Source organism: Takifugu flavidus, chromosome 19, assembly GCF_003711565.1.
Source record: "Takifugu flavidus isolate HTHZ2018 chromosome 19, ASM371156v2, whole genome shotgun sequence".
NCBI lineage: Eukaryota > Metazoa > Chordata > Actinopteri > Tetraodontiformes > Tetraodontidae > Takifugu > Takifugu flavidus.
In genome coordinates this window covers 8,532,785-8,548,647 of record NC_079538.1, presented here as the reverse complement: position 1 = coordinate 8,548,647, position 15,863 = coordinate 8,532,785, and the positions used below count along the sequence as shown (strand labels likewise).

Genomic DNA, 15,863 nt, shown 5'->3' with positions numbered 1-15,863 from the left:
TAACTTCATATTAAGTAGATTTGTAGAATGGCTCTCGACATTTGCATGGGGTTTGTAAAGATGCAGATATGATAACAATCTCTCTCTGGGCGTGACGCTTATTAAACGGGGTCAAATATTTCTCAGCCATCACAAAGCATGTGGGAACAAGCACGGCGTCATATTTCTGTTGGCTCAATATATAAAATATGGCCGATCTGGAACACCAACGAAGAACCATGTGATAAGGTGGTGACTTTTCTCTCCCTTGTTCTTTCAGAAAAACCTTATGTAATCCATCTGAGTGGGCGGGCACGCACTCGCCCCGACCAATCCCAGGGCTCCACCATCGCCGGGGCCCCTGTGTTTTTGTCAGTCAACGTGGAATATAAGGGTCTGCTCAGCAGAATGTGAAGGGCAAGGAGATGTAAAGAGGGGTGTGGAGGGGGGTCGATGCTGGGCAGTGGGCCAGAATCTCTCTGTGTCACAGCTGTTATTATGTAAGGACACACGTTGTCATGGTAACACAGCCCTAGACCCTGCCACCGCTGTCACGCCAGTCTCAGGGGAAATCTGAGGGTCTTCGGTCACATCTTAGAGATTTTCAATTCTTTTCTTTCTTTTTTTCATTTGTTAAAGCTCTAAATCTTCAAAGGCCCCAGTAACACGAAAGTGCAAAAACCAGTAATGACCCATCGGCAACCATCCTGAACTCCATGACCCATTCAACCTGCACCATCAGTTGTAAATGATGTTCTGACCTTTATATTAGCCAGCTCACACAATAATTGAGTAATCCCTCTCAGGCTGTTTCTTTCCATATTCTGCAAATAATTGGACAGAAGAGAAACAGTATTTTAGAACAGAGAGATGCTTTAGAAAAGAAGATAATTCATTTTTTTGTCCAATCTAAATAAAACTAAACTATAATTTAGTGCTCGGTTGACCACGTAATTTTGTATTTTGATGTATGATCAACCAGTTTAGATTTGCTCTTTTGTAATAATTCACATGGGAAAAAACAGTGTTGCATAAACTTGGGACATGGCTCAGAGGGGGGAACAGTTTCTAATTTTAAAAAAAAATGTTGATTTGGCTGATCAATGTTGTTTTATCCAATGCCTAAGTCAAGATCAACCTTATATATAAAGATTTTAAAAGAAAGAAAAGAAGACATTAAGATCTACTGTAGTTTCTATATTTTAGCTCTAAATCATGCTTCGCTGTCTGTTTGTGTGTGTGTGTTTGTGTGTGCGTGTTTGTGTGTGTGTGTGTGGTGTGTGTGTGTGTGTGTGTGTTGTGTGTGTGTGTGTGTGTGTGTTTATACCGAAGCAGGCGTTTGATGATTTCCTTGGGAGGATCACAGATGCTCATCAGGAAATATCTATATTTCAAAATAATTGATTTAGCTGGGGAAAGCTGACGCACACATAATTTATCTTGACCTAGTCACATGTGTTGTTGCGAGAACACTTATGCAACACATTCAGTTTGATGGAAAAACTTGTTTGAGCAGCTGATACCGTAAGTTGCCAATGTTTTTGAATGGAACGGAAAAATGTCAGTATTTAATTCTGGCATATTTTACAAGTAGTGTGACGGCTTGGCAACTGAATAATATGTTCTTTCCTTTTACATATAAGACACGGACATATTTATTTTGGATTAAGTGATTTGAGGGTTCTGCAAGCGTAACTTGTATTCCGATGACGCCCCCTATTGACAGACGAAACACGTTGAAGTTATTGTTAAATTATTGATATGAATTACCTACATAGTGAAATATTAATACAAACAATATAAGTGTGCCTTTATTTTGGTTTAATTAAAAGCAGTTTTGCAACCACATTACCTTATAATTTCGTCAGGCATTTTCTAAGACAGCTACACAGGTTTACCTCAAGCTGTGTGAGGACCCCAGGATGTCCATGCTCGCTGAGCGTATGTACATTTCTGCCACAATTCTAAAGAATATAAACGTTTCTTTTGAAGTACAAGAAGAGTTCTTTCTTTGTTTGGGGTTATGACTAACACTCTCACCGACAGTTGATATATTTCTTTTCAAAACATTAATCTTAAGTCTTTTTTAAACGATCGGCAACTTAGCGTTAGCAGTCTGTTAGCACACGTGTACCGACTCCAATCACTTCTCAACTTTGCCCCTTTAACTGTGGTAAACTGTTTTCCGCTTTGAATCCAGCTTTTACGTAGGTTTTCGTGTATTAAAGACAAGGTCTGATGGATTTGTGGGTTATGTCCGCGTAGATGTAACGTCCCATTTAAAGCCTCTTTTGACGTTGTCAGTGACATAATATTCAGATCTAGTAATTGAGATGTGTGCATTATAGATGGGTTTCATTTGATAGCAGGTAAATAATGAAAGTGCTGTTCTTTATCCAGCCAGGAGGAAAGTGAAGTGGTCTGTGGACCCAAGGAACAGCACTTGGAGTAACGATGACTCCAAATTTGGTCAAAAGATGCTGGAGCGAATGGGCTGGTCCAAAGGAAAGGTGAGTGCTCAGAACCCTGAAATGTTCGAGTGAATACAGGCCTTTTCTATAAGTGTGTGTCCGTTAAACAAACGTGTGTGTGCGTGTGCAGGGCCTGGGCAGAAGTGAGCAAGGCTCCACCGACCACATCAAGGTAAAGCTGAAAAATGACAGCTATGGTCTGGGAGCCAATGTCAGCTATGAGGTGAGGTCACTGAACACTTCTGTATCTAGAGGTCAAATATTTTAGTAAATCTAATTGACTATCTAATTGACTATCTAATTGATATTATCTTATGGCTCCAAGAAATGTAAAAGAAAATTGTAAAATGGGTTTATTGCCTTTTAATGTTATTGGTTGCTGTTTTCGCAGGACAACTGGATCGCCCACCAAGATGATTTTAATGAACTTCTTGCTCAGTTGAACAACCATCATGGGCAAAATAAAAGCAGCGGTTTGTATATTTATTATAACTGTAACAGATTGGTACTGTTCTATACTGTCAGTATCATTGAAATCACTCTGATTTTCTTCTGACGCAAGGTACTTTTATGTGATTCTCAGAGTATTTGTTGATTTTTAAAGTAATATTAATCGAGGTCTGTACCGGTCACCTCATTTATACCGTTGTCAGCAGGGAGACCTGAATGAATTGTTCAGTTCCATGGCCGTTAGAGGGCGCTGCGGTGCAACATTTCTTAGAGATCAGCTGACCTGTCATTATATCTGTAGTTAAGACCTTAAGTCACAATTAACTATTTTTACTATTTTTTTAAATGTTATTTGCGTATATTTTTGCAACAGAGCCCCTACCAGAGGAGGAAAAAGGCTTCAGCTTGGAAGAGAAATCAAAAATGTCCAGAAAGAGGGTCCATTACACAAAATTCACAAAAGGTGGGTTTTTAGTGTTTGCAACAGACTAGAGGGACAGCAACACACAGATAATGCATTTTTTAAAAATATATCTTCATCAGAATTTATGAAAGTATATCAAATATCTGATCAGATGCCACCTGAGCTTTGCACAGTTCACAGATGCAGATCACGGATGCTGATCACAGCTTGGCCTGAGCTTTGTCAGTTGGCCTGGTCAGCTCTGGAGAGGTTATAAATAACTCCCCCTCCTACTTTCATTACTCCTTTACACGTCAGGAAGTCGAACTTGCAGGTCAAGGCCGGTACGCTGATAGTCAAGAGTGGGAAGTTAGCGATCAGGACTGGCCAGCGTGTGTTACTGCTAAATTATTGTTAATGAAACAGCATCATACAATATGTATTGAAAGCGTCAATGAATATAGTGCCTTTTAAAATGGATAAAGGAGTTTATGCCATCTCTACATATGCTAAAGCAGTTAATAGAGGTGTTTTTGTTCTGTTAATTATGCGTGATCACATCAGCATACATAGGAAAACAGAATGTGTCACTTTTGTCTCACCTGGAAGAGCCTTTTATATTTTACGTCATTCAATAGCAACTTCCTGTTTCCTGTTTGGGGCATCTGGCATGTGCATTTACTGCCCCCACTCCCCAGAAACAACACCTCCCAGGCCCGGTGTGACCCATTAGATGACCCTGTCAGATACCCCTGGTTTTCCCCCCTGCACTTCTTCTCTCTGTTGTTGGGATCTTAATTTGGAAAAAAGAAAAAGGGTGAAAAGGAAATGTCGAAAACAACAAGTGACTGATGAACGAGCTGCTCGTGAGTAAGGAGTTGGTGGTGACCCAAATCTCCAGGATGTTGGTTAACGGTAACTTGTCTGACTCACGCGGTTATTAATCTATTTGCTCACGTTCATTAACACCTGCAGGTGTGCCTGAGAATATAAAATAAGCTGTTAACAGTTATTTTCTTTATGTGACTCCAGCTACACTATGACAGTGTTTTTATTTGTTCAATTGAAACGGGAAGGGGTGGCTAAAGCGTACAGGTGCACATGTTGACAGATGGGACTTCAACCTTTAGCCAGTTGCACTTTTCCTCAGAATTTTCAAATTTAACTGTCTTTGGCAACACGAAACTAAGTAAAGCAAAGAGGCTGTGACTGTTGTCACACAACAAAACAGATGCTGTTGCTGGTTGAGCAGCCAGAGCTTTATCTGTTTGATGGATTTTAACCTCTAGCAGACTGATGCAGAGACTTAAAAGGGATAGATATGAACACATCTAAATGCTGACTGCCGATTGTCTTGGTTAATCCCTCGTCTGTCAGTTGACGTTTTTTTTGTGTCCAGCTTTGTGTCTAAATTGGCATTGGCAACCTAACTGTTACCTTGCAAACCGTATCAACTGCCACACCTGTTTGCCTACTCCCACCCACTGCTGCTGTTCCAGTGCAACTCCCTGCGAATCCGTTGCCAAGATAAGGCTTGGTAATAGTTTTAGCGTCGCTAAGCTTGTTACAAGGAAGGTTGGACAAGTGAGGTGTCGCCCCACAGGTTCAGGCAGTTCACTGGTCATCTGCAAACACGCAAAAGATCAATATTTAAATGAAATAATTCAAATGAAAGATGGATCTTGGAAGATGTATAAAGTAGTCTTTGGTTTAGAGAAGTTGTTTCTCTCAGTGCTTTATTGTGAAATGATTAATTGCTCTTCTTATTAAATGTTTAGACACATTCTTGTTGCCACTGCAGTATCTCAACCCCCCCCTCCCCTCCCCGAAAGTGCTGGGGATTGATGGTCTTTGTTTGTGGGTAAAGGCATCAAAATCTTCCCTGTGTACATCCACAGGCCTGCAGCATAAACTGTAACACACTTTTAATTGCCGCCTCCATCTATCACCTGTCACCACAGCAACTGTGGTTGATGCAGAACTTAACTGTAGCTATCCATCTACTGCTGTGTGTTCCTAGCTTAAGGGCACTGTGTGGCTCATAAACACACACCTACTTCCTGCTTAACACTGGTGATATTTCACTTCATACAACTAGACTCTTAAGTCTCAGCTTTCATTTAGCAGTTTGCTGATTGGTCAAATACCGGTTTTACTGTGATTTGTTGGTCTGGTTCAAGGAATTATCAGTGCTGACAGTGTTTAGCTGTTTAGTTGGAAACCAGTAATAATTTCCTATGTGTGTTTGCTCCCATGATTCACCCTGCTTGATGGGTTGCACCTTTTGAACATGTATGGGAGATGTATGGTTATGCCACCCACCTTTTTGTTTAATGTATTTATTTTTTTAAACAACGCCGCTGTTTGCACTTTCCCCTGAGGGCCTGAGAATTTTCACAGTAACTTCCTCATCCAAACAGGCCAAAGGTCACAATGGGCATAATTTTTATTTTTTAGCCGAGTTCAGGAGGTGACAAACACTATCGCCCCCCGCCACACTGCGATTTATTTAGCTTTGAGAATTCTCTCTGGCCCCTACTACTTACACTAACATGTGCACTTTCAAAGCCAAGAGTAAAGGAGATAGAGGTTTAAAAGCAATAAATAACCAAATGTTATCAGAGCCCCGCTCAAGGAAGAGGATGCAGCTGTACGAACAGGACCCGGGCTTGAGACAGACGGCTGTGTGCTTCAGGAGTCTTTGAGGCCCAACTTGAAAATGGGAAATTAGAGGTGTGGCATGGTAGACCTTACTGCAAGTTTATTTTTCTTTGCTGTTTTATCTCTGGAGCAAGAAGCAAACCATGCAAACATCTCTCTACATTCGAGAGAACACCTTGTACCGTTCAAACCCCAAATAAACCTTATTATTTATTTGTATTTTTATGAAACCAATATTTACCTGGCAGCATCACTTTGGCTTGGATATCAGTGTTTGGTTGAACTGAATATATAGATTTTTTACACTGGTTTGATTTTGATGCTCCAGAAAAAAGATTTAAAGTGTCGCTCAAAAATTCAGGCCAGTTAGCCGCAGGAAGGAATCAACCCCCTCTGGTCTGCGTTCTCGTTGTCTCGCTCCATGTACAGTCATGGTTTCTCAGGCATTGACTCAGACTTTATAAGGAAACGTCATTCATTGCTGGAAAAAAGGCTTCAAAAGACATAATCTAGCTTTAACAAAGCTTAGCTAATTAGAAAATGATTGTGAAATTCTTCCCTTTCTTCCCTCATTTAGGAAAAGATCTGTCCTCCCGCACTGAAACGGACCTTAACTGTATCTTTGGGCGAAGAACCAAACCTGTGAAAGAGGAAGAACAGGTGAGAAACTATTTGCTTTGATATATTCTGTTTATTTGTGCCGCGTGAACTGGCGCTTATTTCAGGTTTGGGTAATTCATGCTGGTTTTCCTACTGTTTTGACATGGTTTTTTCAGTTGGTACTTGGATTACCTGACACTCGGCTAACTGGTGGAGGTTATGACTGTTGCACTAATTTGCATAAGGCAAATGTGAAAACTTGACAGGCTTAAACGTGCCGTCAAGTTAATTATGTGGCAAATGCTATAATGCTCCACTACGGCAGGTGGATCGGTGAGTCCTGTCTCTAATTATGACCACCATGCTAATATCTCATCAGTCTCTGCAGTGTCATGTGACCTTTGGGGATCCTGAGCAGCCTCTGGCCCCAGATTATCCATGTCACAGTGAGCAGCTTTAACACAGCCAGCGGGCCAACTGATGACAGCACCATCACCTAAATCCAGTTAAAGGATTTGCTTTCGTGCCCTGTACTCTCTTTGGACTTCTTCTCCTCTTCATTTCTGTCTTGGAGCGCTTGGGTCCGCTAGTTAAAACGCCAGCAGGCGTTATTAAAGGCAAACCAAAATTGCGGTGAGTTGAGCAGAAACATGAAATGGTGATGGTTGCAGAAAAGTGAACCCTTAGCTTGTGGCGTTAGCTGCATGCTTCAGATGTCACTTTGCTGTATGTCACTTGTCTATGACTTTAAGGGTCAGGCAGGCTCCATAAGCTCTTGGACTTATTAAAAACAGACCCTGAGTCATTAAATCAACCAGCATAACATATTTTTTAAATTGACAGGGAATGTTGTACTATTTATTAAAAAAAAAAAAAAATCAAAACCTTATTCACATTGTTTCTTAAATGATGTCATAAAACTACTTTTGCTGGCCCCACAGTAACAGAAGGACAATAACAAATATTGCTTTTGGAATCTGAGACACAGAAAACCCTCTTGTTGGCTTCCTCATTTTATCTTGAGCGTGTAGCTTGAAGAAATTGGCGCCCTGCAATCCATAAATTGCAGGAGAAAAAAACCCTTTATTCTCTTGCACATATGGAGCCGTAACGTCACAATGGCTGCTGCTCCCCAGCTGATTAACGCTGGAAATGCAAGGAAAAACACCATCATTTTCCTCCTAATCGTCGAGTTATAGGTTGTATTTTCAGCCAGGCGGGACCCCATTGACCATCCTGAACACTGAATACAATTACAATGACTTCCCACGAGGCCAAGCAGCGTCTGAGGCCCCTGTAGCAGAGGAGACCCTACTGGGTCTCCTTGCCAGCGACCCCAATGCAACCTGACCTTTGTTTACAGCACAAAATACCACAGAATTCTGCATCCTGACGATGGTCCGGCTCCCCTCGCTCTCACTCCCGCTCGTGAATCTTCCAGCACTTCTCCCACCACCCAGCGCTCTCTCCAGCCTCCCTCTTCCACCAGCACCGCACTGCTGGGGTTTTCCTTCCTCCCACAGCGATGTGCTTCCTGCTGGGCTCTTATCGCTGCTTGCAACACTGTCCGATACTCCCGCGTCCGCACATGCGTGCGCACACACGCACACACACTCGGCTGTCCCACATGCTTCTGGTCTTCAAAGGCAGAGCTGCATGTGATGAAAAGCCCGTATGAGCTCATGAGAAAAATGATTAACGCCATATTAACGTGTCTGAACCGCATGTGTGGCCTGAGGTTAGTGGGACATGTTTAATTAACTTTGTCTCTAGTGTTATAAAGATTAAATATGTAGTTTGGTATGTTCAACACTACATGAAATGGTATATCTGCAACTCTAATAAACCCTACACCTAATATAATGGGAATAAGAATACAATCTAATGTCCAGGCCATGCTGAGGCTTTTAACTGAGAGTTCAACACACTCACCTGTTAAATACAAACCATTATATTCAATGGAACAGATGTTTGAGCGCCATTTTAGCCGCAGCCACACGCTCTTAAACCGCCCCTGATCAGTGAGGGTTATCGGGTTGTGTAGGAGCACCTGCCCATCTCCACACCCCCCGTGTTATCCATCACCCGTCCCACGCCTGTGTGCTCCCCTCGTCTCCTGCCTCCTCTCCTGCCTTCTCTTGTTCCCCCTCAACACAATTACTCACAGCATGACAAACGACAGGCTCCCTCTGCAGAGATATCAAAAAAGCACCGGCCACTTCTAAATGAAGGCACTTTGGCAGCCCTGTGCTCCCGCGCTTATCGGCGGGCGAGCAGTGCCCCTGGCCGTCTCGTGCGTCCCCCCTCCCTCCACCAGCGTGCCCTTCTCAAGGGGTTTAGTTAGGGGAGCCACATGGAGGGGCGGCCCAGCTTGATTTATCTCCCTTGCCCCTCCGCCCGGCCACTCAGGCAGGCCGAAAGAGCCGACGAGGCTCCAGCGGGCCCCGACTGGAAACCCCGGCATTAGCTGAAATAAACCATCCTGCCGCCCAGTGAAAAATGTCCTCTGATTGGCTAATTAATCAGTCAAAGGGGAGCGACACGGCTTGCGACTTGAGGGACCCAAGCGGGCGACTGCAGCGGGCCCGCTGATAAATAGACTCCCCGCCGATTCATACATCAACAAAAGTTAGTCATTTTTTAAAGCTGCGAGCTCGGATGAAAGGTGGGAACAAGCCACACTTTTATTCTCCCTTCGCGGTGTGGCTTTTATTTAAAATGACAAAGTTGCATTTAAAAAAAAACAAAAAAACCCCAATGATTTATTCCAAACATGATTGATTATATACTTAATATTTAGCTTAATGTTTTTGGAGCAAGTTAAAAGGTCGGGCAAAAAGGGCAATAATTTTATTATTAGGACGTCGAAATCCTCATTCATTTAAACTGCACTCCCTAATCCATCAGGAAGAAAAATGGCCGAGCGTAGTGCGGTACAAGGCTTGTTTTGACGTCTGCACCCTCCAGTCAGATGGTTGGTATGGTGCACCGTGCTCTCCGGTCAGCCTGACCCCCGCGGCCTCTCCCACTCCCACACTTGCTCAGGCACAAAGAACCGAGCATCAAACCTCCTCGGGTGGCACCTGTTGCCACCGATTCCTGCCCACGCGCGCTGCACATGAAGGATCACATGTCAGCAAGGGCTCCCCCGGTAGTTGAAGAATATGGGACACGGGCGGGGCAGGTTGGGGGGCTTGTGTGGGGCAGAAATGTCAGCGGAGTGAGGACGGGGGGGAGGAGGTGTTTGCAGTGGAACCGTGAGGCGAGTTTGAAATGATAAGTTATTTAAGTTTTTACTTCTTTTTCTGTTATTTTATTGCTCTTTATTTTTCTATTAAAGTTTTTGTTTAATGTTTGGGGTGGGGGGGTGGAGGGGGGCACTTCTGATCGACCTGGTTGTCTTTAACCAAGCAACAATGGTGTGGCCCGCCGAGCCCTTTGTGGTGCCGAGGAGTTGTTATCCATTCTCAGATAACAGCTAATTGCCTGAAGCAAAGCCTTCCTCTGAGTGTCTGTTGACAGAAGCCCCCTCCCATCAAGACACGGACGTACCACCTCCTCCACCGGACAAGTGGGCCGCTCTCTCCTGGCAATGCCAGTTGTCTAACTGGTGCAGGACACAAAAGGAGGCGCCTATCGCTTAGTTACAGGCCTGAACGAGAACAGGAGAGCGGGATAATTAGCTAACCACCCAAAGATTTCCAGTCCGCCGTGCTGTTTACCACCCCAGCCTGTTGTTTAATCACCCGCTCTTTAATCTAATAAATCACAGCGGGAGAAATAATTAGCGTATCTTTCGTCTGAAGGGCCGTCCCTGTACCAGGGGGGCTTTTGTCGGCAAGCTTTTGCGATGTTAAACAAGCACCGGGCGGTCACGCTGCATGCTTAATGTCTTCATTTGTTATGAGAGAGGTTCGTGGGCAGAGCCCAATTTTTCACGAGTTTTTCAGTTTTTGTGTGTAAACTACACTCAAAGTAACAGAAGCGCCCTCTGAAGAGACGTGTGTGGTATTTAAGTTCTTCTTAGAGCACGTGAATGTCTGATGACAGAGATAGATATCAAATCAATTCAGCGCTCTTGTGTTGTTTTAAATTGTTGGTGGTCAACAAAGGGTTTCCCTGTTTACCGGGGAAGAAGTCATCAACCTGTTTGTGTCCACCCACATCAGGCTCATGAAGGATGGCTCGCCGGACCTGCGCGCTCATCAGGGAGAGACACCCGGCTTATCGGGGCCTGATCCATAGACCTCGAGTATCGCCAAATTTATTATTGTGGCAGGACAATGAGGGCACGCTCGTGCAATTACGGGCCCAACCGATATTGGTGGGAAATTATCGCGAAAGGAGCGAGAAATGCAAACAAGCAATTTTTTAGAAGAAGATAATTGGGCAGCTGCAGCTTTGTCAAATGCTAATTAGCATCTGAGCCAGAATTTAGATTATATGCTTTGGATGATTGGGAAAATGTGACCCTCGGTACAAATAACCTCACGGTCGATGCTCTATAATGTTTGCAAGGACAGTTTTATTTATTGACTGGAATTTGACCCACTTTGATGAAATAAGTGGCAGCTAAGTTTTTAAAGAGTTGAGAACGAGAGTAAATGAGCTTGTCTGCGTGTCGGAGGAGGAAGTTTCACCTTTCCCATCGTCCCTCTGCTGGCTCCGTCGACGCTGCCCCTGAATGTGTTGGCCTCAACATTTTGGCACTTTGGCACCCGTCTTCCCCTCAGCCTTCCGTGGGCCGCATTAACAGGTTGAGATAGAACTGAAGTGCCTTGAAGGAGGTGGCCTGTTGAATATCTTCCCACCCTCTCCTTTTCTCTGGGACCCTCTATAGGCCCTCCCTGTGTTCTCTGCCCAGCCCGAGCCCCCGCCAGGGGAGAGAGCGGAGCAGGAAGGGCCCGATATCCAGCCAGGCCGCTCCTCTGCCGAAGGAGCCTTATCTCGGTGCTGCACACGGCGCACTGAGCGCATCCTTTTCCTGGGGTTCTGGAAGAGGAGGAGGGGGAGGAGTAGACATGTTGTATATAGGTGTGTTCCCCAACCTTCCCCTCCTCTGCTGTGTTCTGCTAAGCATGGGATGGCTCCTTTTCATGTTTTAGCCATTCTTCATAAATTAGTGTGACTCTACAAATTGACTCTGGCTACACTTTCAGCTTCAAAAGAACAAAAACCTTTTTAAACCTCATTATTTTCTACAGAATTCACTTTTGATCATCCAAAATGAGCAGAACCTTGAATCAAAAATAAAGTGGCTGAAGCTCCCATGTTTGGAGGAAACGACACACCTAGAGTCAGAAACCAGATCTCAAACATTACTGCAGAGTTGTCTCCTAGTAACAAGTTGCCCTCAACAAAAGTCTCCAGGGTTGCCACTAATGCTGACTGGACGAACAGGCTTATATCTGCACCGTTGTGTGTTCAGCACAGCGCTTTCCCTCCTGTAATGGAGATCCCGAGGCAGCGCGGTTGAAGCGACCCGCCGAGCTGCAGCAGAGATTCTTCTCTCCCAGCCGCTCTCCTCCTCTTTCTCCCCTCACTCTCTTCCTCTCCTGAGAGTAATTTCACAGGCACTTCTAAAGTGGCCCACAGCCATCCTCCCAAATCCCAGTAACATGTTGTTTGGTGTTGTCAGCTCTAAGCTCCATCTCCTCTCCAGAGCAGAGAGGATGCCATTGTACCGGAGCGGCCAGTATGGATTTTTGCCGGAAAGTTTTGTTTAATGACACCTCTCCTGAAAGCTTTTATTCCTCTTGTTAGAAGTTCAGGAGACTTTCTGGATGAGCTCTGATGTGGCGGAGAACTGCCTCTCCGTTGAATGGCCGTCATTAGGCTGTATTTTCAGGAGTTTCTTCTATCTAAAATAATCCAGCATCTGTCAGAGTATCTCCGATACCTCATTAAACAGCAGCATGTCCTTTAGTATTGGACTGAAATTGATATTAGATCTCTGAATGCTACATAACTTATAGCTTAGGTTAGCAAATCTTCTAACCTGCAGAGAAACCTTTATTTTATTTTTTTTTTAACAATTTTAATCAATATATTAGGTTTCTGCACAATAGTAGTTTTCCTTAAGGAAGTATTGATTACAAGGAGCTCCTTACTGGTTTAGCATTAATAGCTTCCACTGAAACCCCCAGTGGCTAATTGAAGCAGTTAATGCAGGCAGAGGTTACACAGTCACCTCATGGTGAAGGTTTTTGGTTCTATTCCATATTGTTGCCGTCGTGAGGAGTTTGCGTGCTCTCTTCAGGAATGTGTGATTCCCAAAAAGTGCACGCTCGCTTAAATGTAAGCTCTAAATTGTCCCCGAGTGTGTGAGAAAGGCGTCTGAGCCCCAGATGGAAGTGTCCCACATAGCTTAAAGCCCAACGCTGACCCGGCGCCACGGACTCATCTCCGATCTTTAAGCTCTGAAAAACACCTCTGAGGTGATAGTGAGTTGTATTGTTCAGCGTGATTCTCAGGAGGAGCAGCAGTATTCTTCTGGACCAATCATTATGCATTGAGTGGGCCATTAGGAAAATGAAGACAAATGGGTCACGGGATGAGGTGACAAATTGTTCACGCCGTAGAGGTAAAACGTAGATCGCTTTGCGTCCCACACCTGTGACACCGGCCTATTTGATGACGCCGTCGGTGCTGGGGAGCTAATATGTTTCTGTAAATAGAACAGGTGGAAGCCTGACTTAATTTTTAGACATGTGGTCACATTTACAAACTTCCTTACACAAATGTATCCAAAAGAAGTATCATGAAATTGATCTACATTGTGCTGAGTAATACAAAGGGCTTTACATCATCATGTGAAGTGCATTCACTGCAATAAATGCATGTTTTTTTTAAGAAGCTGCTGCGGTTTTGCCTCTAAAATGTAAAAACCTGAGAAAAAGATGAGGCTAAGGAGCCGAGTGAGCCAGGACACAGCTGGATTTGAGGCAGTGTGTGGTTTTATACGTCGTGTTGTAAGATGACAAATGGAAAATATCTATTTTAAGATGATCCTTTAACACCTATTGTTACATCAACATCCTATTTCGGCCTTTTTTCGCTCACCAAAATCTGTGTCTGCGCGGTGATTGACGATCACTTAAGCTTCAGCGTCCACCATTGTGCTGTTTTCTATTTCTGTTTCGATTCTCCAAATCCTGCAATAAATCCTTTGTGTGTGTGTTTTTTTGTGTGTAGGTGAGCAGCAGCAGTGATTCTCAGGACGAGACGTCCGTCACCAACACGGTGACGAGCAGCCTCAGCATGCAGGAGTACTTTGCACAGAGAATGGCTCGGCTAAAAAAGGGACGCGGGCCGGAGAAATCCAGCATGGCGCCCAAGGAAGCCAGTCCCATCTGCAGCCACAATGAGGAGTCAAAGAAGAAGAAGAAGAAGAGTAAGAAGGCTGTTGAGGAGCCGCAGGAGTTGGAGAGCAGCAGCACCCCCACGGTGACGGAAGAAGACACAAACCAGGAGCCGGATCATCCGAGGAAAAAGAAGAAAAAGAGGAAAATGGCCGAAAACGACGAGAGCTGCATCCTCGCCGCTGATTTGAGACACAACTGTGAGGAGTTGCCACCAACGAAGAAGAAGAAGAAGTCTAAGAAACACAATACGGACAGTCAGCAAATAAACAGACAAGCTGAGCAGCAAACTGTTAAATCTGAGGTCACAGAGGAGGTGGAGGATGTGATGAGAGAGGAGGAGATGAAGACGAAGAAGAAGAAATCCAAAAAGAAGAGGAAAAATCCAGAATGACCAGTCCTTTAATCCTCAACCTTTTTGCCTCCAGAACATCTGCAGTGAAGAACCGTGACAGGCTGACGTCCTCACAGATGTGCTTTGTAAAAACAACTTTATTGAACAACAAAGTTGGATCATGTGCAAACCCCTTTTACATCTTTAACATCTTTCTTCTTGTGTCCTCATAATTCTGATGTTCTCCAGCGAAAATGTTTTTAAATGAACAGAGACTTTTTGTCAAAGACTTAACGTGTGACTAGTCTGATCGGATGTACTGGTAAACTTTGACTCCTCTGTCAACTGTACCAACCACTTTGAAGCTGCGACATCTTTATTTTAAAATAAATCGGTCATAACGCATGTTTCTCTGTTCCAGGGTGATGTTTTTGTGAACACAAATAAGTCAGAAACAGGTTTAGCCTCATCTGTAAAGTTTGAGGTGTCACTTTCCACATGCAAGTGGGATTTTTCAGGTTGTGACACTTTGGTCTGGACCTGACAGGTGAGCTGAGGAGACGCGTGTCCTGTGTGCTGCCGTGAGTCACAGGACCAGGAAAAAAATCCCAGCGGCGTCCTCTACGATATGTACGTGCCTGGGAACACCTCGGAGTGACATCGGTCCTCACACGGTCTGCAAATGTTGTCTGAGCCAGTCGAAACAAGTCATCTGTCTTATTGAGTCCATTAAAGTGATGGACACGAACCCCCTCTTGTCTGCTGCAGCCACGTGTCAGAGGGTGAACAGCAGGCTGATGCGGCTCCCACCCACACAACAGAAAAGGCAGGGTATCGGTCATCTCGGACCCCCCCACAGCTTCAAAAGTTTACATGTGGTGACATCTGTGCCTCACGGTCGGCCGTCCGCCCTGGAACCTACCTGCACTGGCAGATGTGACGTGTGCAGTCTTCAGGTGTCGTTTCCGGGTCCTGTCAGGTGTCTCGGCAACAGCCATGTCTAAAAAAACGATGAAATCCGTAATTACCAGAATTAAAACGTGCAGTTTCTGGTCAGGGTACTCCCTCTTCTATAAATATTACCGTTCCAGATACCATCTGACCTGTTAGCTGTGTGTGCGCGTGTGCGTGTGTGTGTGTGTGTTAGCCGCTCCATGGCTGGTGGCCAAGTATATCCTGTCAACAGGAACTCCTGGATTTGATTCTCTGGCCTCTGGCCACAGAGAGAATTAATTTGTTTGTGAAATATGTCTTTTAATTGCACCTATTGGCGTGCATGAGGCTTGTTTGACATGCTGTCCGCGTCGTGACGCAAACGTGAAGGAAGTTTCTCAGAACAGGTTAGTTTAAATTAGTTTTTCATGACATTTAACTTGTCACCTACCGAATGATTTCTTCCCGTAAAGATGGACATTTCCACATCCACAGACGACGGCCACAGACCGGATTGTTTGTTTTGTGCGGTTTAAGTAGTTAGTGGTGATGAAATGCTGTTTTCTCTCTCACCGTCCCCCCCACCTTTTTTTCCACGGGGCTCAATTTGAAATCAAGGAGGAGCCGTGGGTCCTGCGGCACATCTCCTGGAACCTGCTCCTCAAATATAA

The 15,863-nt window shown here is 44.4% G+C and overlaps 1 protein-coding gene and 1 long non-coding RNA gene across 2 annotated transcripts; one reads left to right on the top strand and one right to left on the bottom strand.

The window, feature by feature from the left end:
- The first annotated feature begins 1,828 nt into the window (after positions 1–1,828).
- On the top strand, positions 1,829–14,664 carry pinx1 (PIN2 (TERF1) interacting telomerase inhibitor 1). The gene is made up of 7 exons (XM_057016911.1): positions 1,829–1,920; positions 2,380–2,489; positions 2,581–2,673; positions 2,842–2,923; positions 3,274–3,363; positions 6,542–6,624; positions 13,759–14,664. The coding sequence occupies exons 1-7, from the start codon at positions 1,902–1,904 to the stop codon at positions 14,317–14,319; spliced, it is 1,038 nt and encodes a 345-aa protein (XP_056872891.1). The 5' UTR covers positions 1,829–1,901; the 3' UTR covers positions 14,320–14,664.
- LOC130516106 (uncharacterized) lies at positions 14,472–15,853 on the bottom strand. Its single transcript, XR_008947352.1, has 2 exons — positions 15,644–15,853; positions 14,472–15,259 (listed from the first exon to the last, which is right to left on the bottom strand). It is a non-coding gene; the product is annotated as an uncharacterized LOC130516106 (long non-coding RNA).
- Between the last annotated feature and the right edge of the window lie 10 nt (positions 15,854–15,863).